We start from the raw sequence: 20,919 nt of genomic DNA, 5'->3' as shown, positions 1-20,919 counted from the left end.
ATGTCTGTCTGCTGGCAGACAAGAGAAAGGTCTCCTCTACTACAGGCCCCTGGAGAAGGGTGTGGGTTGGGCAGGGGGGAGGGTGTCTCTCAATTGCCTTAGAGGGCACCTGGCAGCCTGGCAGCTGCACAATCACTTTAAAAAACACTTAAATATACAACATGGCAGTCAGAAACAAGTACATGAGAGTCTGTTCTTGTGGCCCTCAACTAGTTTGCTGATGTAGTATTTCAAAGCTCAAATCTAGCAATAGGCCAAGTAGCCTGGACGCTCCAGAAAAACAGAAAGGAAAAAAGGATACTACGGCCTCTTCACGGAATTAAGTTGTGAGAGGGACGAGTAAGCAACAAAACATTTATAAGTGGGGTTTTAGTATTTATTTACACAAAAATAAAAACATCTGCAGTCAAATTGAAGTCAGAGCACAGAAGGGTAGCTGATCAGTCTGTGATAATTAGCTCATCCACACCCCAATCTTCATAGCTTCCATCTGGCAGATACCGGCGGATTATTATGGGAATCTTCCGGGCTCTGCAGGGAGGAAAGAAAAGTATATAGAAGAAGGCACTTTGGCCACATCATGGAGTTTCGCATCCAAGGGCACTTTGGTGGGGTAAGATCACACAAAATGTTTACAAAAACTTCTGACATTAAGTGATGAGTTCCCCCACAGCTCAGCAGGAAATGGTTTGATTTAGTAATACTGAATCCCAATCAATGGATCATCCCCGCCCCCCCCCCCCGAGGTGAAGAAACAATTGAATAAAGATCCTGCTGGGATGACACAAATATCTGACACATGTTGACCTATCTATAACACATCTGACTAGCAGAGTCTAAAGAGCTCACACACCTCATCAACCACTGAAACGGCCCCACCTTTGAGTGGAATACAATGGCTGTAAAAAAGCATTTGGAAAAGTGAACATTTCAGGACTGAAAGGAAAGAAACTCAAATCCAGATTAATCTAAGTACGACTTTTTAGGTCAACAATGTAATTAGCCAGCTTGGAATTTGTCCAGGACATCAGGCTTATAATCTTGCAGCACATGAACAGTAAAAAAAACCCACATGAAAATCTTTAAAAATCACAAGAATTCATTACATAGCCGTGTCCAGAATGGCGTAACTGGTGCCCTTCATCATGACTCCTTCCACACAGCTCAAACATGCAGTAAAACAAGCTTACAACAAAACAAGCTTACATACTTTTAATGTTTGGACTATTCAAACTTGTTTCCATGAAGTTATATAGACACAGATGCTAAATTATATGGAAAACAAGAGCCAAATCTCTAGACTCTTACGGAGAAAGCCGAGCTATAAATGAAATATATAAAAGTCTAGCACAGATGCGAGGAAAGGTTGATTGATTTGTCCTGCTTTTTCTCATCACTTCTGTAATGTGTGAAGCTGAAGTTATGAATCTCACTTGTATTATAGCAGGAGCACAAGTCGCCAGCACTTCTTTCACAACTCCTATGTAATTTATGAAGTGGCACTATGGCTTTCAAGCTAATGAAGGTTCTACTGCACTTTTAATAAGAAAATGAATTTTCCATTTAAACTCCATATCAATACCAGCCTTGTCTGTAATCTACGTGTGAATGAAATGACAGCAAATATTAAGAGATGGGATGAAGCCCTCTTCTTCACATTGCTTTATATCAACTTTCCTCTTTCAGGGCTGAGCATTCTACAACAAATCACGCACACATGGTTAAAATCTCCAACTTACTTGAGTTCTTTCATTGCAATCAGTAACGGGTCTGTCTCTCCTTCTAGCTCTACCATCACTGGGGCACACATGCTGGGAGGAGGGGAAACAATTCCAAAATCATTACAGCAATAGGGATATACCGTGTGGCAGTAGCAACTCTATTCTCAGTTCAGAGTGGGCAGTGAATTCCATCTTGCATCATATTTTTTATTTAACCTGTGTTTTTATCCTTCTACTGTTAGCTTTTTGACCTAGTTTCATGATTTCTGCTTGCTGCTATTTTAACTGAGGTCACTTAATACCACTTGCTTTATTGTTTGAGATGTTTTGATTGTGTTTTTTAAATTTTCTATTGTAGTTTTTAAATTGAAAGCCACCTTAGGGGCCCTTTTGCAGGCAAAAGGGCAGAATAGAAATATTTGAAATAAATAAAGCAAACAGAGAGTACAGTGGTGCCTCGCAAGACGAAATTAATCCGTTCCGCGAGTCTCTTCGTCTTGCAGTTTTTTCGTCTTGCGAAGCACGGCTATTAGCGGCTATTAACGGCTTAGCGGCTTTAAAGGAAACAAACTCGCAAGAAGTTTCGTCTTGCGAAGCAAGCCCATAGGGAAATTCGTCTTGCGGAACGACTCAAAAAACGGAAAACTCTTTCGTCTTGCGCGTTTTCGTTTTGCGAGGCATTCATCTTGCGAGGTACCACTGTATAATTGTCAGACGCACACATTATTCTGACAGGCGCCAGCAAACATGTCTCAGCTGGCTTATCAAAGCAACTGCGCTATGTGGGACTCCTATTAACTTCAGGGAGAAAAGCAGTCCAGGGATCTTTTGTATCTACAAACTACATTTATTTTTGCCCTTTCAATGTTGTGGAAAGATACTGTTAGGCTCGGCTCAGGAGTACTGTATTGCATTACACTGATTCCATGTGCTTCCCTGAAGCCCTAAACAGAAGATATTGCCAAACACTGGACATCACTTCACTTTCAGTGACCAGTTAATCCTGAGCAGAGAAGGGCTGTTTTTCACTTCCAGATTTTACAGAATGCCAAGCAGGGAAAATCTCCATCTTCTGCAAGACATCAGGTATCTCAAGTAACAACAAACACAGGTGGAGCAAGGTACTTTCAGTACCTTACCCTAAGGCTTCCCTTTCTCTTTGCCCAGTAGACTGGAGTAGATGTAGTAATTTTGGTGCCTAGATAGATATCCCACCTCCTGCCCTTCATACCTTCCCTTGTGTGAACAGTGAAGTTATTATGTGCTAATATAAGTAGCATCAATGTACTAGAAAAAATTGTTTTACCAGGAAGCTTAAGAGACTTGGACCACACATCATTTATTCAGAGCATACAAAATGTCTAGACCAGGCATCCCCAAACTCAGCCCTCCAGATGTTTTGGGACTACAACTCCCATTATCCCTAGCTAACAGGACCAGTGGTCAAGGATGATGGGAACTGTAGTCCCAAAACATCTGGCAGGCCGAGTTTGGGGATGCCTGGTCTAGACAATACACCTTAAATTCAAGACAGTTTTTATTTTAACAATTATGGATGCAAATTAGCTTTCTAAAAATTCTGGTTTGCACATGAATAAGATTGCCTGGAAATACTGGTCTTTTTATGAAATAACCTGTATATTATTATAACCCAAACATGCACTAAGCCAATGCTGCATTCACATCTAATATTACACCTGGATGAGAAGTTGAAACATTCTCAGCAAAATAACTATGCATGCTATACTGATCTAGCTCCTACAGGCCTATATTCTGTATTCATGGCATATTAAGTTATGCAGCAACAGGTATTAACTCAGAGATACAGAATGGGAACCTCTTTAAGAAGAAGAAAACACTTTTCTCCTTGACTAAGCTTACTTATCAATGTAAAGAAGATTGTGCATCATATACATTCACTGAAAAATGAAATGTATTTACTAACTACAAGAATATAAAATATGAAGAGAAAAAATGAAATATTATGTACCATTTTGTTATATAATTAGTATGTAAGCTGATAAGTTTGTTTTTCCCTTTCATTTCCACTATTTTAAGTATAAACATTTTTTTTAATTGAGCTGATGCTTAAATTATTTTAAGTTTTAACCTTTTCAGGTTTTTTGTTGTTTATAATGCATTTATTGTTTGCTTGTTTGTGGACCCATAATAAAAAAGACCAACCCCCCCTTATCTTAGATACTTTAAAGCACATCTCCATAACAGCACTCTAGAAAAATGAGATACCTACATTTTATGACAATATAAGGGACTGGAATTATATGAAAACCTAGAACCAGAGTAAAAGCTTTCAGTGGGTGGCAGATTATATGCAACCTGTTCTTTGTCACCCCTTATGCACAGCTTACTTCTTTTGGTGATCCACTGCATGTGTAGTTGACACACATGTGGCCCCTCAAGACCAGAGTTTTGTGTGGGTGTATTCTGCAACATGTCACTGTCACAATAACCGTGTGTTACTGGCCGATCCACACATCATTCCACTTCATTAATTGTTCTGAAATGCTTCCCAAATGTTATTTTATTATTGGTTTCTGGAAGGGCACTGTTGCACAATGGGGCAAAAGAAGGGGGCAGACAATTATAGAAAAAGCCTAAAACCTTCTGGGATTTGGCTAAAACACCTAACTTGCTTTATAGCACAGGGGTATTATCCTTGGTTGGAGTGCCAAATCTTCTGAGGGGGAGAGGATTGAGATAAGAACTAGGTGTAGATCTAAACAGAAGTAACTTTAAACACATGAAATAAGTTCTACCAATTTTCATTGACGAATATCCATATTCCTGGACCAAAATCATACTTACGCTATCTGGAGGGCACGTGTACCAAGAACTCTGGCACGCTCATATTTGGTCATATAAGGAGTGGTGATTCGCTTCTGGTTTGCCTGCTGGCGTTCTCCAGAGGGGAGGATTTCTACATTTTCCTGACCCTCCTGTAACACAAATATAAGGAATTATAACCATATTCACAGAGTTATATGTGTATTAGATGTTAGAGCCACTTGAGATCAAATTCAAATCTACAGAGAAGATTTCAATAAAATATATTAAAATAAAGGTCTGAAAGAGGAAAACCATTAGAGAGAAGTATTTATTTGATTAACACAGAAGACTAAGTTTTACCATTTCAAAAAAAAAAAAGAAAGGCTATGAGATATGTTCACCTTAATAGATTAGAACTTGTTCCCTAATCTTTTTCTATTGTTCTCATCACATGAGTTTTGGAGTTGTTGACGTTAGACATAGGAACCGCGCAGGTACAGGTTACAGACACAGATACAAGAACTGCAGGTAAATGTTGGGATGTTTACATAGGCTATAGGACATCATATACTGAAGTCACTTACCTCCTCAGCATTTTCCAGATCATCCAGTCCTTCATCTTCCTCCACATCATCAAAATCATCTCCATCAAAACTGGAGGAAGAAATGTATCAAAGGCTTATATAAAATTTCAGAGCTCAAATCTTACTACATCACTTGTCTTCAAATACTCTCTTGCTTGTTTTCATAATAGCCAGTAAATACTCAAATAACTTTTTTTGTGGAATTGGCTAGTTACTGTATCTTGCTTAAACTTTACTAACAGCAAGATTCCCTTTGCAAAATCATCAACAAAATATGTTCAACTCATCTCCTTTGCCAAGGCTTCCAAGATTGGAGAACTGAAACCTGCCATCACAGCTCTCGTACATCTTCCAAGAATCTCCAAATCCCAGCATGAATCTTTTGCATATCGCAGAAGACTTGGGGAAAGGTTGGTGGCAACATGCAGTAGTGGCTAGTCAAAGTTTGTGGGCCACTAGTCCTGCTTCAAGGCCTAATGTGACTCACTGGATTCCTTCCAACTTTAAGACACTTTGGACCAGTTCAAAATACTATACATAATATGAGGTGAGAAACTTATGAGCATGGCTGCCATGACATGAGATACATAGCATGTACCTCCATGTAAACAATGCACCTTATTCTCACAATCCTTTCCATTGCATTGAGTGGAAGGTTTGGAAGCTAATAGTCAAATTAATTTATGAGAGTTTGAACTGACTGCTTGGCTTATGTTTCAGCTTGGCAACTAGTTTAAAGAGCGACCACAGACAAATCACAGCCTTTCAGTTTTTTTCACCTTAATACAGTATAAGAAAAAGGGAAAGAAAAGAACCCAACCACCACCTACCAAAATCTGGATTCAAGCACAAGACTGCTCTCCCCTCCATGGGCATAGCCAAAGGGGGCAGCTGCCCCGCCCCCCGATCAAGTAAAACAATAGAAATACAGTGGTACCTCGGGTTAAGCACTTAATTCGTTCCGGAGGTCCATTCTTAACCTGAAACTGTTCTTAACCTGAAGCACCACTTTAGCTAATGGGGCCTCCTGCTGCTGCTGCGCCGCCAGAGCACGATTTCTGTTCTCATCCTGAAGCAAAGTTCTTAACCCGAGGTACTATTTCTGGGTTAGCGGAATCTGTAACCTGAAGCGTATGTAACCCAAGGTACCACTGTACGTAACTAATTGACCAATCACATCACTTCTGCCCTCTCCCCTAACAAAAGTCCTCCCCCCCAAAAAAATCCCATGCTCCCCTCCTGTAGTTCTACAAACTGGTATTCAAAGAGATTACTGGTGGCAGCAGGGCATAGCCATTGTGGCCAAGAGCCACTGGCAATATTTGGTCGATCCTCTTCTAAAATCATCGAACTTTTGTGGCCATCACCACCACAAAACTGTTGGTCAGCCATGAAGCTCACTGGTTGAGTTTTGGCCAGTCCCTCTCTCTCCACCTAACCTACCTCACAGGGTTGTTGTGTGGATAGAATGTGGATAGGAATAACCAGGCAGGCTTCCCTGAGTTCCCTGGAGGGAGGACGTAATAAGAATAATGTCAATAATGGCGTTTAATATTTGGGAATCCAGCGGCACAGCACAAAATAAGCGCCCTGCGTAAATACCACCGCTGCTGCCTACAGAAACCCCAGCGACCCACCCCCATCACTTTCCCCTCACGAGGGTCCCTTACTTATCCTCGTTGTCAGACATGCTGAGGCTTTTCCGGGTTCGGCGCGACCTCTCGCGATACCAGAGGCTCCGACGAGAAGCGAGGCGCCCAGCACGAGGGAGCCAAGAAACGCCAAACGGCACCCCGGCCGCCGCGCACAAGCCTCGCAAACGTTCTACCGGCAACGATTTTGCTAGGCGCAAGTCCTTCCGGGTCGCAGGTGACGTCACCGGAAGTGGACGTCGGAGGCGGTTGCTATGGCGACGGGAGCCGCCAGCTCGGGCAAGAGGAGGAGGAGGATGTGAAGGATTCGTCTTACCCTTACAAATGAAGGGAACAATTAAGATCCTATGAGGGAAGGTAAAAGGGTGGAATTGGGGCGTCCACGGTATATGTAAGGCGGAAGAAGACTGTCCCTCCGTTGTTTGCGAGGCAACAAGCTGCTCCGTGGCATCACGTGCGATGCCAAAATGCCCCCTAGAACCAGTCAGGAATAAGAAATGCGCGCAGATTGTTGTAGCAACATGCACGAGGGGCTGTGTGTTCCCTTATGGGATTGCTGCTTTGTTTGTATTTTATTGTTTATGAAACGTGTTCTTATCTTGTATTTTTATACCGGGAACTGCCCTGAGATCTACGGATGAAGGGCGGTATACAAATTTAATAAAATAAAATAAGAAAGATATCATTTTTGTCTTTAAATTGGTCTTGTAAGATAATCTGGCTGAGTGCCACAAAGCACCACAACTGTAGTTTAGCCACCACTGAGCTGCAGTTCCAGCACCATTAACAAACTACAGTTCCCAGTATTTTTTGCAGGGGGGGGGGGAGGCATGTCGGCTTTAAATATATGGTGTGTATACAGCCTCAGCATGAGAAACTCATATGTTGCAATAATACCTGAAATATTTGGCTTCCTAGAATCATAGAGCTGGAGAGACCAAAGAATCAGCTAGTTCAGCCCTCCATCACATGACAGATGACCATCCTGCTTAAAACCCTCCAATGAAAGAGGGAGTTTCTGAGGGAGTTCATTCCACTGTTGAACAGCTCTTACTGTCATAATGTTCTTCCTGATGTTTAGTCAGAATCAGCGTTCGAAACTCCCATTGTTCTAGGCGCTTTGTATTCTTATTAAAAAGTGTGTCTAGACACTCCATTGTGGTGCCCATAACCTAGGTTTAAGGTGCCATTTAGCTCCTAGCTTTCATATCTCAGTTTGTAACACTGGTCAGAATATCTGTTCTTGTAACTTGAATCTATTGGCTTGAGTCCTACCCTCCAGAGCAGGAGAAAACAAGTTTTCTCAATCTTCTGTGTGACAACCCTTTAGATCTTACTTGGTACTAAGCCCCACTGAAGTCTGAAGGGCTGATTTCTGAGTTTTTATGTGTTTTTATTCATACGAGAGGCATATAATAAATTAATCAATATTTAAAATAGCATCTCAAACACAGTTCTAAAAAAAACCCCAGAACTGTAACAGCATCAGCTGCTTTTTGTAATTTGCCTCCTGTCCACCCAAATCAAAAGCCATTTGAAAGAGCCAAAGATTTGCAGCTTTTCAGGTCTGATATCATTATTCAGGATGAGAGCAAATGCTGTAAAAAATCTGCTTCTACCAACTGAGGTTCCCATCCCCTTCAATGATGGAATGCAAAGGGTTTTCAAGGTTAAAACCAGCACCATGAATATGGACTGGAAGCACATTAGCAACCAGTACCCAGTAAATATGCATAGGACTGGACTGCATATAAGGCAATCAAATCCTGAATTCATTTAAACCATTACCTGTAACTTCTCAAAGTATAATTTTCACTCCCCATCTTTTTTTCAGTAGTACCTGACAGCACAGTGAAAGGGTAAAATTTGTTGATGTTGACCAACGTTTATTTGAAAAACTATATTTAGTGTTGGAATATGTCTTAGAGCTGTAGTTCTAACCAATGCAGAAAATGCATTTCCCTACCTTTCTTTTAAAGGTGCTGCAATGGCTTCCCGAGAAAGGACCACACCTGCTGTGGCAAAAGGCTCTGGATTCTGGCATGTTCCCATTGTAACCGAATATAGCCAGGAAACACAGAAACTGTTGAAAGGTAATTAAGGCTGTTAAGCAGATATTAGAACAAGACTGAGCTTTCGTAGACCTTGCCCAGCAACTCTGTACCCTGCTTCATGCACCAGATCATTTGGCCATGCTGCCCTGTATAATCTTCTGTGTGAATGCATTCCCACGCACATAGGTCCTTGAGCTTGTAGATCCACATTCACTATCACAGTCTGCAGTCCATCTAGCACTCATCGCCCCTCTTTTGTGGCCTGTCTACACCTCGGGCAACAGCAAGTGCAGATACAGCAAAGTCTCTGCAGTTACATGAACACTGAAAGGTGCTTTCTACCAGGTCAGATCATTGAGTCATCCCAATCAGTATTGTCTGCAAAGATTGTATGCCGGGTGAGAATCTGGGGCTCTCCAGATGTTACTGAACTCCCACCATTCCTGTTTATTGTCAATGCTGGTTGGGCCTGATGGGAATTGGAGCCCAACAGCATCTAGAGGGCCACAGATGCCCCACCACTGCTCTGTGCTGACTGGCAACTGCTCTGCAGGGTTTCAGGCAGGAGTCTTACCCAGACTGCTTGGACAAACAAGGGGCTGACATCATGCATACTACCACCATGCTACAGGTTTTCTTTGAGCCAATTATTATTATTATTATTATTATTATTATTATTATTAATTATTATTTATACCCTGCCCATCTGACTGGGTTTCCCCAGCCACTCTGGGCGGCTTCCAACAAAGATTAAAAATACAATCCACATGGCATGAGTTTTATTGTATAAGTGCAAGAAAATGGACTTGCATTTCAGAGTTATCTAATTTGTGGGCTTCTCCCACTTCTGATTTAGCCCTCTTTATCCAAGTCTACACTTAAGAGCACAAGCCAAAGAATATATATTACGTCATAATACAAATAATTTTTAATGGTGTTGAAAGTGCAAATCGGGATTATAAAGTAAAGGCCTAGTTTCAGAACCAATTTCATAAATGATGACTACAGAAACAAACCTACATCAAGTCCCTTCTTTGCCTAGCATGTGCCAGGAAGGATTTCCACACCTGCCACGATGTAGTGGAAGCAGCTTTTGGCACACTACCATAAGCTGCCCAAGCTCCCAACGCATGGGGACAAGTGCATGTGTCCCATTTGCCATGCTCTGCGTTAGCTCCATGTCGGCAAATATTGGGTTTCTCTCACTGCTGCTATCCACTGAAGTTTTAATGGAAACAGATTCTAAACTGATCTGCAATTTTGTGTTAAAAAAAAAAAGCTTCTGTATAATGGCCTTTCTGAATAATACTTTTTAAAATGAAAGATCTAGTACAAACTCATAAAAGTGTCTCTTTTCTTTGGATTTCTATGGTTCAGAAGGTATTTAAATATTTGCATTCTTTTTCAGAAATATGGGGAAAATCAATTATTCCATTTGGGGGTCTCTTGAAAAGTTCAAATAGTCATCACCATTTCACCCAAGAATTCCACTTATTGAGATCAGTGGGAGCTGATGGCGAATCACACATTTGAAGATTTAAGTAGTTATTTTGCTGTATATACTTTAATCCCCCCCCAAAAAACCCACACACGTTACCTAAGATCTTTTAAGAATCTGTAGGACAATTGCTCTTCCTGTTTATGTTAAAACTAATCCTGTGAAGGTGATGATGTCCTAGGAATTTTCAGGCCATGATATTTACAGATAGCTTCTGTTTTTCAGTGATGATGCAAGAATCCAAACTTACCAACTTCCAGCAACGTCATCTCACAAACTGCATAAAGCGTGAGTTATGTCTAATTTCAGCCTTGCCGTTACACGTAGCATTGCTGCTGAGTTGTTGGTTGTTACTAGTCCAAATGCGGTTTAGTCACATTCATGTTATCCATTTACAAACAAACAAATCATCCCTTTGGAAAGGAAATTAGCATTGACTCAAGCAGCTAAACAGAATGTAAGTGGAAATGAGTCATGGATGATTCCCTAACAGATACTAGTTCTATCCAGCTGTCTCTGTAGGGACATAATAAAGGCTGTTTTATTGTTCTGGTCACTGCATATACTGTAAAACTAGATTTGTAAAACTAGATTTGGGTAGTTTTTATTAAAAGCTGAGAATCAAAAGATTCTGAACGTTAAATGTCATCTACCATGCTGCACCATGCATTTGCAGCCAAACCAATTGCCAGAGCCGCTGCTGAGAGGTTGTGAGTAGAGCACTGTGCATCTGCTTGGCTGTGTTAGGCCTTTGGTTCAAATCTGAGCTCTTGAAATGCTTGGTTTTTACCAGGTATACCTTTGAAGCCTCAGGATTACATTCACTTGCTTCTGTCAGTAAGTCACAAGATCTACTTCCTTGATCTTCTGCTCTTGGTCTTTCCTTCCTTAGGAGGTGACTCCCTTCCTGATAAATGCAGCCCAACATCCAGCAAGGAACCAGAGCTTTCCAAGCCTGTCTCACCACCAAAGGCTTTTTTGTCCATCAGTCCATATGGAAGACCTCGTCTCCGGCCTGCTGAGATGTGCCGGGCAGGCGATGCATACATCCGGGAGAAATTCAGGCCCCAGGCCACCCGTAAGGAAGCAAATGATAACATTCCCAGGGGACTAATTTTGAAGTGGGAGTTAAGTAACCCTGACAACATTTTGCATTTATGTAGCACTTCAGAATGTAAAATGGATTTAGCGCTCTTCACAACAGCCCTGTCAGGTCAGCATTAACAGTCCTTCCATGTGCAATGGGTGGGTGTGTTTGTGCTAAAGCGGATGGATAAGTGACTTGCCTAGGGCCACCAATAAGTTTATGGTTGAGGGCAGGATTTGAACTGGGAAATTCCTGGCTTCCAGCTCCTAGCCACTGCAGTGCAGTAGCTCACAAGTTTTCTTTGCAGTAATGTTTATGAAAGTTCCTGTTTGTGAAAGCTCAGCAGAATTTTTAGACCACACACTGAAATTTTCCAGGTGTTAAACCAGTTTTCACACCTCTCCTCTGAAAAGCTTAATAGAATCTAGTTTCCATTACTAAGGCTACAAGCCTTATGCATGTTTACCTGGGAGCAAGCCCTGTTGAACATAGTGGGACTTACTGCCAAGTAAATATGAATAGGATTGTGTTGCAACCTCTGCCCTCCTCTTCCCAGTTTTGGTGCCTGCCATACCTTGCTGTGTTCAGGTTGTTTCACATTACCATTGCTGATTGATTTGTGTCAGAACTTCTACCCAAAATGTTTGTCATTTTCATGATGCGTGGCCTCTGCAGCCTACAGTCTGTGGTGCCTGATTTTGATAAGTCTCCTATGCAGACACCTTTGTAGGAGCTCTGAATATCTAGCACAGAAACTGCCTGAAGAGCTTGCAATAGAAGAAAGCACTTCTCCCACATGTTGTACATCATCTGCTTGCTTTGGCATTTGTAGGAGACCTGGAGAAGGAGAAGGAAAGACTCCAAAACATTTTTGCAACAGGAAAGGACAAAGTTGAAAAAAAGCCGAAGAAAGAGCCAGTCAAGGTAGAAGAGAAGGTCCCAGAACCAGACCGGTTTGAAGAATGTATGTACAATGAATTGCCTTGGTTGAAAGCAGTGATCTGATGCTCTATGTATGGTAGGGAGGCTGCTCTCCCATTCTGAAGCATAGGAACTGGTCAGAGGAAAGTAAGGGTTGTATTATTGGGTTCAGGGAGAGCCCTAAGTAAAGAAATCTCCCTTATTGTGTCTTGTCAAAGAAGGTTACCTCACTAAGTAGGAACTATAGAGTGCAGGACAAATTCCACCCTATAAACATGGTCAGTAGTGCCCTCTGTTCCCCGTGATGGCACTACAGCAGTCTGATACAAGATTAATACATATTTAAGATGGGTATAATGAGTTACAAGGGCTAGTTTCATGTCTGAGCACATACAGTGCAGACCTGACTCAGTAAAGCTGTCCAAATATACAAGCAGACTAGGCAGGCAGCCTAGTTTTCCTAGTCAAATGAACTCCTGCCACAATAGAAACAGCACATGTATTGTGGGCTTGTGTCCTCTGTGTAAAGTGAATTCACACTGCAGACCCCCATTAGTTTAGGAGCCCCAGAGGTGCATCCCATGTGCATGGGAACACCTTCACAGTGCCAGTGACAGCTGTGGCATCAAAAACCTTGAGATGAGCTCATTCTGAAAAGCATCTGCCAATGGTGCGGGGGAATATTCTCATATTTGATTTGGAAAACATGCTGAATAGGTGATATACATACATGCAAGTTGGGAAAGCTATGTGTATTTTCCTCTGCATTCAAATATGTTGATTGGTGGTGATCAGGCAAAAGTCATTCATAAACAGGGCTGTACACTGCTCTGATGATTGGTGTGAGGATGGTATAAAATTAAATACTTTTATAAATAAAAATAAAATAAAAAGGAAACAAAATGTTATTTTAAATTTTTAGGACAGTATTTTTACAATATTTGTAATTGTTTACCATTTTTTAAAGTAATTGTTTTATACCATTTTTTAATAGAATTGTATTTTTAATGTATATTAAGGCACCCCAGTGTGGTGTATCAAAACTAGAAGGGCAGAATATAAATGCTCCGATGAAAGATTCCTTCTGGATCAGCGTAAGGGCCATCCAATCTAACATTCTGGCAAGCAACTGTTGGCCTGTACTTGTTGCCCTCCAAACACAGCAAATAGAATTTATATGTTCAGCTCCTCTGAATTTGGAGCTCCTATTTAGTTATTATAGCTCAGCCTTCACCAAGTGAGTAGTCCAAAACATCTGGAGGGCACCACACCCATCTTCCCTGGCCCTTGAGCCATGCTGCCTGGGGTTGATGTATATTGGACGCCAGCAAGTTGATATCCATAAATTTGCTCAGTCCCATTTTAAAGTTACTGAAGGCTCTGACCACCACTTTTCTATTGCAAGCAAATTTGACAAATTAATTAGGCACTTCCTTTTCATACATGTAAATAAACCAATTCAGTCATCAAGCTTTCTTTCCAAGAGAGCAATGGTCCTTTCCAAGTTTAAAGAGCATACTAAAAATGAATACAATATGTGTAGTAATTAGGAAATTGGATGAGTCAGAGTTCCGGGAGTACTTATGTGTTCCTGCCTTCAGGCTCCCTCATTCCATTGTTTCATTTTCTCTCCCCCTCCCCCCCCCAATAAAATGCTCAGTGGTTAATGAAGTTCAAGATCGAAAGAGGTTTCTGGAAGAAATGGAGGCCCTAGGACAAGGCAAATTGTATCGAGGGATCATCCTCACTGAAATATCACAGGTATGTGGCCTCTTCTGGTTTGGACATTCTGTCATGTATAGTACTGAGCATTACTGTTCTAGTCTGATAACTGGCCATAATGTATTTTGAGAAGGTGGGGAAAGAGATTGACCGACAGGTATATGAAAGACATGAAGATCCTTTAAAAAATGCTACAGGGGTGGGAGTAAATCTCTGATACTCGTTGCATGTGATTTTGTGATGAAAGTGTCTGGAATTCTCACTGCCTCCCCTTCCCCTGCTTTTTGCAGAAGGTTCGAGAGATGGAGATCATCGACAAACAGAGGAGTGCAGAACTGAAAGAGGCGATGGCTAAATCCTTCAATATAGGCAACAAACCTGACCCTGAATGCACAAGTCATGAAGACCAGTAGTCGTTTTCCACTTTTCATTTTCGACATGATTATTGCACAAGGGTGCCAGAACTAGGCTTTCCACAAGACAGTTTCAGAAATGCCTCTTAGTCCTTAAGTGGCAAATTGAAGAGTTTCAGTGCCCCCAGGGCTTTGTTTTTGCAGGAACTCAAAATATTCTATTTTCATAGTCTTTAACAGCAAGAGGCCTTTTCAAGGGTGTGGTTTAAAAGTTGCCATAGGATTAATGCCTGGCTACAATAAAGGGCATGAATGGGCATTTCCTCTTTAAACAGACCAGCAAGGGGTAGAACTTCCACACACCTATCTAGTCTCAATGTGAAGCAAAGCAGTATGCAGTTTTCTAGAAGGTTGTGCTTCTGCTTGTTAAAATCACAACAGCCTATTATAGGAAGTGTTTGGGTCAAAAGCTTCTGTCTAAGCTCATATCCTTTACTTTTCACACGTTTTCCGGTGAAAGCTGAAAGTTAATGCTGCCGTCTCTTACAATCTTGTATACAATTATACCTGACAAATAATGGTGCCTGCTGCTTCAGAGCTAGTAAGAACACCGAGAGGACTTGTTTTTAATTTTATGGCGACCTCAGTGAGATTGGGAGCATGTAGGAACATGTCAGGACCAACCTAGATATAACAGAGGACACCCATGTGTGTTTAGTCGCAGGCCTACCCCATTCATGACTAAAGCTGGGGCCAAGGAGGGCTGATATCTTATTTGCTTTAACTCACTGTGCTCGGTCACTTGAAACATTTTCTGCCTGTTTAGCTCATGGTTGGTATTGGAACCAGGGCAAATGCCTGAAGTGACAAGAGTGGAAAGAGGTAAATTTGGGAGGGAGGAGGCAACCGGCTCCCCTTACCTTTTATTGTAAAAAGAACACCCACTCCAGTTTAGTTGTGGGGCAGAAGTGTGAAAACAGAAAACAGCTGCCCCCTCAAGGCTAGTTTACCCCTCATATACTCTTCTCAGACTATTTTTTTAAAAAACAAGACTGTATGAAATATATACCTGAGACTTCTCTATTTTATATGCCCTGGGACTACCTTTATAAGAGAGGGTCTGTTTTGTTTCTACTGTGATTCAAAACGGAGAAATAAACACCAACACTGTTGCTAAATACAATAGTTTTATTTCATTTGTTTGTTCCCTGCATGTAAATGGAGATTGTGGTTAATACAGTGTAATTCTGTCCATCAGGGCTAGGGGAATTTGTGATGGGAGCGTCTCTGGTGGGATTTTGTAACAGTTTCATTTTAGAGGGGAATGTTGTGCTCTGGGATCAAACCCCAGGGTGGCCTTTCTGTGGAGAGCAGGATTCAGCAGGAGGTTGTCATCCACTTGTGGGGACTGATAACAAGGCCCCGAACTAGCGCTGGCAACACTGAAGAACTCAGATCCCCTTCTGGGACAGCGTAGGCTGAGCGTAATAGCCAGGGACTGGCCAAACATTCCATCATATTTGGATAAGGCAGCACAGCAATTTGCTCTGGGCTGGTAGTCTACTCTGCTAACAAGAACCCAAGACTAACAGCTGACTAACCAACACCTACAATACTATCAGTGTTTAACTCAGACCAAACAAACATCTCAATAAATAGCTCCTCCACTCGGAGAAGGCAGAAAGGAAGGTGGGAAGGCCCCTTCCCTCCCAGCACACACGCAAACACACACACACACGCAAACAAATAAAAACAAAGCTGGAAGGGAGAGGTGGAAATTCAAGCTAAGGAAGCAGTATAGAAAGGAGCCCTCTTGCACTCTTAGGAAAGTATATACATGTCAAGCCGAGGGGGGAGCAGCTGGAATCCCTCCCAAATGGGCTAAGGGTGGCACTGGTGAGCAAGGCAAAAAGGGAACCTTGTTGGCATTGAGTACAGCATGAGATCTTACGCCCTCACAGTAGAGGGGAACGCTGGACCTTTTCCCAGCCCACTGTGTCCCTTTGAAGAGCACCATGGATGAAATTTAGCAGCAGCAACCAAGAGGGTGAAAAGGCCCAGTGAGTGTCCGATTCAGACCTTACCAAGTACATGAAAATCCAACCCCCTTAAGCTTTCCTCCCTGCATTGCTAAAAACGGTTTCCAAGAGATTCGGCATTCACAGCACATTGGCAGCAGGAGAGAAATAGGCCACTGGTTAGGCTCTTGGCTGTTTCTATCCGCTCTTATGGCATGGAAGCGTTTCCCGTGATACTCAGTTTTAACAGTTTTAAGCCAAAACAAAAAAATCAACCATGCTCCAAAAGCCCAAAACCTTTCCAAACGACCCAAGTGGGATTTCTGACTAGCAGGCTAATGAGAAAAGGGATTTGGAGCAGGGGAGAGGAGTCCCCGTCCCTGGACTACTATGGAAAGTCTCTTCCTCCCCGAAGGAGAGGGGTACGAGGCACATGTGACTATCACAGTTGAGAGACGGGAGGGGGACAATTAGTGCAAGTTTCCCACAGACACCCAAATTCTGCACTGCTCAGAACCAGTAAGAAGAAGTACACATGTACAACCGAGGAAGCCTAAAGCTATTTCACTTTCCCACCCCTACCCAGAAGCCGAAGAGACAAGTAGCTTCCTCCTCCAGTCTGTCCCTCCAACAATTTCAGTGCTGACTAGGCTTGCCCCACCTCTCTCCCCTTTTACTAGGCAAAGGAGCTTCTGTTGATGGAAGCTGACGGAACTTCTCCAAGGGAAGCCAGCTTTGGTGTATGGCGAGGCACAGCATTGGTGGTGGCGGGAGGGCAGGGAAGGGGCAGGAGGCAGAAGCCCCATTTGCCAGGTGGCCGGCCAAACAGGACCGGTTTTGTCCCTCCCCGCTTCTGGCTGCCTCCTGCTTTAGCTTTTCTCCTTGGGCGACTTGCTCTTTGACTCATGTTTGTTCCCAAGCAGTTTCAACACTTTCATGGGCTTGAATTTCCCTCTCTTCTTGCTCTCAGCTTCGGTCTCCTTATGAAATTCTGGAGAAAGGAGGGAGGGGGAGAGAGAAAGTAGAGTGATCACTTTCTGTGGAATGCACCTGGGGTTGGGCAAGAGAGGAAGGTAAGAAACTGTTTTCAGCTGAGTCAGACAGGAGCTCAGCAACTGGCAGCAGCTCTCCAGGGTTTCAGACAGGAGACGCCAACACTATTTGGAGACGCCAGGGACTGAACATGGGCTAAAGCCCTCCCATATATACCAGGATCTCCATGCAACAAGTATACACAAAGCATACCCTGGCAAGTGCTTGTAACATCATGGATGCTACAGTTCTATACTAAAATTAGATCCAGTAACCAGAAAATCCAAATGCCTCAAGGGATTACATGAGCTAAATTAGCATAAATCTGTTTATTTGCATGCTTCAGACAACAGGCCATTTGTCAAGTCAGGACAAGCATTGTTTACAGAATCTGGAATTATTATTCTGCAAGGGATTGAGAAAGGAGGATCATCACCTGTGGAAAAATGCAAAAAGGGAGGAATAGCAACCACTAAATAGATTTGTGACCCTTGCTGTTTGCCAAAACAAATATGCACCTAAAGGGTGTGTTAGATGACTGTATTAGATACAGTCTCAAGCTGGAATTATGCCTGGGTGTTCAGGGTTGATCCCAAAGCTACGTATATCCTGCCATTCTGCAGGAGTCCAGAAAAAAACCATAATGTTTCCTTAGTCACTGAATTTAGTTTCCTGATTAAAAGAAAAAAGAAACCAGGAGGACAGAAAAAGGTTTCTAGCCTTTTTGGATGTGAAGAAAATGCTTGAAAATGCAGAGTTAAAATCTCAGAAGCCATAAAGGAGACTGAGTCTCCTATGTTTGGGGGCAGGGCTTTCAGTGCCTTGCATAGTTTCTTGCCCTGCCCTGTGGCTAGCAAAACCAGACTAAATTAGCAAATTAGCAAAAACAAGCATGCATCCATGAAAGAATTTCCATGGCTTTCATTCTTCCTCTAAAATAGTTGCTTCAGAAGGGAAGGGAAAGCTTAGATTCCCTTTGCCCCCCAGGGAAGGATTCAGATTTAGGTGCAATGTCTCAGAGCTTCCTCCTTCTGTATTGCAACTGCTTTCGAGATGAAGCACAAGACCTGGGCTATAAGAATTATGTGCTGTCCTGTGCTGGGAGCAATATTCCTCAACAACCGAGGGAACGTGCATGCACCACCCATGGCCAAAGGCAGTTTGGCGAGAAAGCTGAGGAGCATTTGACATCCTTTCCATCCCAAATTTCCCCGACCTCGGCTTCCTGCCCCTACTGCATCTGCAAGCAGAAGGCTACTTTCCTGAGTGATCAGCAGGATTACAAAAAATAAGAAAAATTATGCAAATTTGCTTAATTTTGCATTTAAGTCATACAATTCAGCTTTCATTGGAGCAGAATTCAAATTGCTTGGGTGCATACTTTTAGTGTGTTCAGTATGGAAAGGACACATAAGCACACTGTGTCCTGGTTAACAGTCGTTTTAAATATCTAAATGAAAGCTGAATTAGAAATATTTTAATAAAGAATATTCAGGAACCAATGCCTTAACTCCTGGACCTCTCTTACCTTTCTTTTTAATCATGGCTTCCAGCATTTTGTCCTCTTCTTCTTCCCTGGTAAAACAAGGGGAAGGAATAGTAAGATTCGGCCTTTGCCAGAACAGTTGAAGTGAAGCTTCTAAAAAGATGTCATTATGCCATAGAACACAAGAAGCTGCTCTTCTCCCGATTCTGCCCAGCCAATAGTTTCTATGCTGGGGGATAGGACCCTATGACCCTCCCCTAGAAGCTGCTGGGCTCCAACTCCCATCAGTCCCAGCCATCATGGCCAATGGTCAGGGATGATGGGAGCTGTAGTCCAGAAACAACTGACAGGCCACAGGTTCACCACCCTTGGCCCAAGTAGGAAAGCCATTTTTTCAGATCCCAAATGCACCACATCTTTGGGCAAGCTCCTAGCACCAGCTCCCTTGGACAAAGCTCTTGTGTCTTGTCTAGGGAAGATGTTCACTATAAGAATGGTATTTGGGGCCATGCAATTACAGCCACCTTTACAGTCACCCCAGCCTTGTTATTTAGAAGTAGGCAGGCCATTTCCAACCACTCCCCCTTCTGCTACCTTTGCCGGTCCTCGTCCAAGCAATTGACAATGGCGTTCCGCTGCTCAATAATGGTCACCAGTTCTTGCATCAGCACCTTCTCCCTCACACGGTCCTCATCTGTCCAGTCTTTCTCTGTCCGCCAAGAAAGAGAGAGGTGAGTAGGCGGTTATTTATTTACTAGGTGTTTGTACTTATAAGCCCACCTTCCTTGAAACCGTCCCGCAGCGGATGACAAAAAAAATGTGACAATTAAACAAGTACAGTTTACGTTAAAATCATAAAATGAAAGCACAAGAACACCCAGCAGCAAAACATCAGCACAGAATAGCAGCGAAGAGCAATGCAGGAGTTATGTGATGGAACTTCCTAGGGTTAGATGGTCGCACTTCTGCTCTGCGAAGGATTACATGACAAGTGTGCGCTTGAACCCAGCGTGCTCCTCCTCTTAACATGAACGGTGCTGGAAATATCACAAAGTCTGAGCGAGTTCTGGTTTTCTAGCTTAGCACGTGCCACCCAAAGGATGAAAGGTGGCCCTTATGAAGGGGCACAACCCGTGGGATTGTGTGGGACAGAGTGTGTCAATTCCAGATAAAATGGGTGAGAAAATCTGTGTCCTTCAGAAGTTGCTGGACTACAACCCACACTGTCCATGACGGGGTGTTGGCTAGGACAGAGAGGAGTTGTAGCTCAGCAACCTCTGGAGGGACCCAGGTTCGCTACTCCTGAGTTGAAGGGGTCTCAGGTAGTAAAGGAAAACCTCTGTCTGGGTCCCCAGAGAGCCACTGCCCTTCAGAGTACACAGAACTAGACTGGGCAAAGCAATGTGTAAGGCAGTGACTCAGAACAAGACTGCTCCATGTTCCTTTCTTGCCTGTGAGACTGAACATCTTCCAAGTTCTCCTCACAAAGGGTCAATTGTGGCTCAAGAAACACTGGTTTTGCTCACTATGTTCTTCCCCATACCTCTCTACAGATCATCCGTGCCTTGAGCCTGTTTCGAGAGCTTCCCCCTTGTTGGACTTTCATGAACTAACTAGGGCAGGAAATGTCATCAACTGAAGGCTGGCAGTAGGGAAAGAGCCTCTTGTTTTATTGAACAGTGCTCTCTGCTGGCAGTCAACGCGCGTTGAGATAATATTCTGCTCTGGGTAGTATTCCGCCTACATATAGGTTCATGTCGAAATTCTGAAATCCTTCAATCTCAGCAAGCCTTAGAATAGCTCTGTAAGGTAGGCCGCTATTATTCTGTTCATGCTGCAGATGAGATTGAGGCTGGGAATCTATGGCTTACCAAACGCCACCTAATGCGCCCATGGCAGAGAGAATGTTCAAACTAGGGAGTTCTCCTCTTAGCTGACACAGTAACAGCAGCTGTCTAAACTAGCAACACTCAGGCCATAGTGGAAGAACAGCTGCTGGGCCCC

General features: G+C 42.8%; 3 protein-coding genes across 6 annotated transcripts in view; 1 reads left to right on the top strand and 2 right to left on the bottom strand.

Annotated features, from left to right (window-relative positions):
* Positions 1-360: 360 nt before the first annotated feature.
* Positions 361-7,094, bottom strand: POLR2F (RNA polymerase II, I and III subunit F). Its single transcript, XM_083462437.1, has 5 exons — positions 6,763-7,094; positions 5,093-5,162; positions 4,548-4,678; positions 1,740-1,811; positions 361-531 (listed from the first exon to the last, which is right to left on the bottom strand). Exons 1-5 carry the CDS (start codon positions 6,780-6,782, stop codon positions 441-443), a joined length of 384 nt encoding a protein of 127 aa, XP_083318563.1. The 5' UTR covers positions 6,783-7,094; the 3' UTR covers positions 361-440.
* Positions 7,095-8,678: 1,584 nt separating this feature from the next.
* On the top strand, positions 8,679-15,562 carry LOC310687365 (UPF0193 protein EVG1). Its single transcript, XM_083462406.1, has 6 exons — positions 8,679-8,837; positions 10,522-10,584; positions 11,189-11,374; positions 12,216-12,347; positions 13,965-14,065; positions 14,317-15,562. The coding sequence occupies exons 1-6, from the start codon at positions 8,732-8,734 to the stop codon at positions 14,437-14,439; spliced, it is 711 nt and encodes a 236-aa protein (XP_083318532.1). The 5' UTR covers positions 8,679-8,731; the 3' UTR covers positions 14,440-15,562.
* The window catches only part of MICALL1 (MICAL like 1), a 33,136-nt gene continuing 27,766 nt past the window's right edge, over positions 15,550-20,919 (bottom strand). For all 4 annotated transcript variants that reach the window (XM_083462289.1, XM_083462287.1, XM_083462288.1 and 1 more), the window contains 3 exons: positions 19,510-19,624; positions 18,958-19,004; positions 15,550-17,388 (listed from right to left, as the gene is read on the bottom strand). In XM_083462289.1, coding sequence (XP_083318415.1) covers positions 17,267-17,388; positions 18,958-19,004; positions 19,510-19,624 — 284 coding nt within the window. In that variant the 3' untranslated portion in view covers positions 15,550-17,266. The remainder of the gene's footprint in view (positions 17,389-18,957; positions 19,005-19,509; positions 19,625-20,919) is intronic.

This window comes from Podarcis liolepis (assembly GCF_965112155.1).
Source record: "Podarcis liolepis genome assembly, chromosome: 10".
Taxonomy (NCBI): Eukaryota; Metazoa; Chordata; class Lepidosauria; order Squamata; family Lacertidae; genus Podarcis; species Podarcis liolepis.
Note: the sequence above shows the minus strand (reverse complement) of the source record. Positions and strands in the feature narration are given on the sequence as shown.

Excerpts from the sequence above, each read along its gene's own strand:
- POLR2F (XM_083462437.1), bottom strand. The coding sequence starts at position 6,782 with ATGTCTGACAACGAGGATAA. Across the intron at positions 5,163-6,762 it reads ATGTCTGACAACGAGGATAA|TTTTGATGGAGATGATTTTG; the intron begins GTAAGGGACCCT and ends TTCTTCCTCCAG. Across the intron at positions 1,812-4,547 it reads ACACGTGCCCTCCAGATAGC|CATGTGTGCCCCAGTGATGG; the intron begins GTAAGTATGATT and ends CCCTCCTCCCAG.
- LOC310687365 (XM_083462406.1), top strand. The coding sequence starts at position 8,732 with ATGGCTTCCCGAGAAAGGACCACACCTGCTGTGGCAAAAGGCTCTGGA. Across the intron at positions 11,375-12,215 it reads ATTCAGGCCCCAGGCCACCC|GAGACCTGGAGAAGGAGAAG; the intron begins GTAAGGAAGCAA and ends TGGCATTTGTAG. Across the intron at positions 12,348-13,964 it reads ACCAGACCGGTTTGAAGAAT|TGGTTAATGAAGTTCAAGAT; the intron begins GTATGTACAATG and ends TAAAATGCTCAG.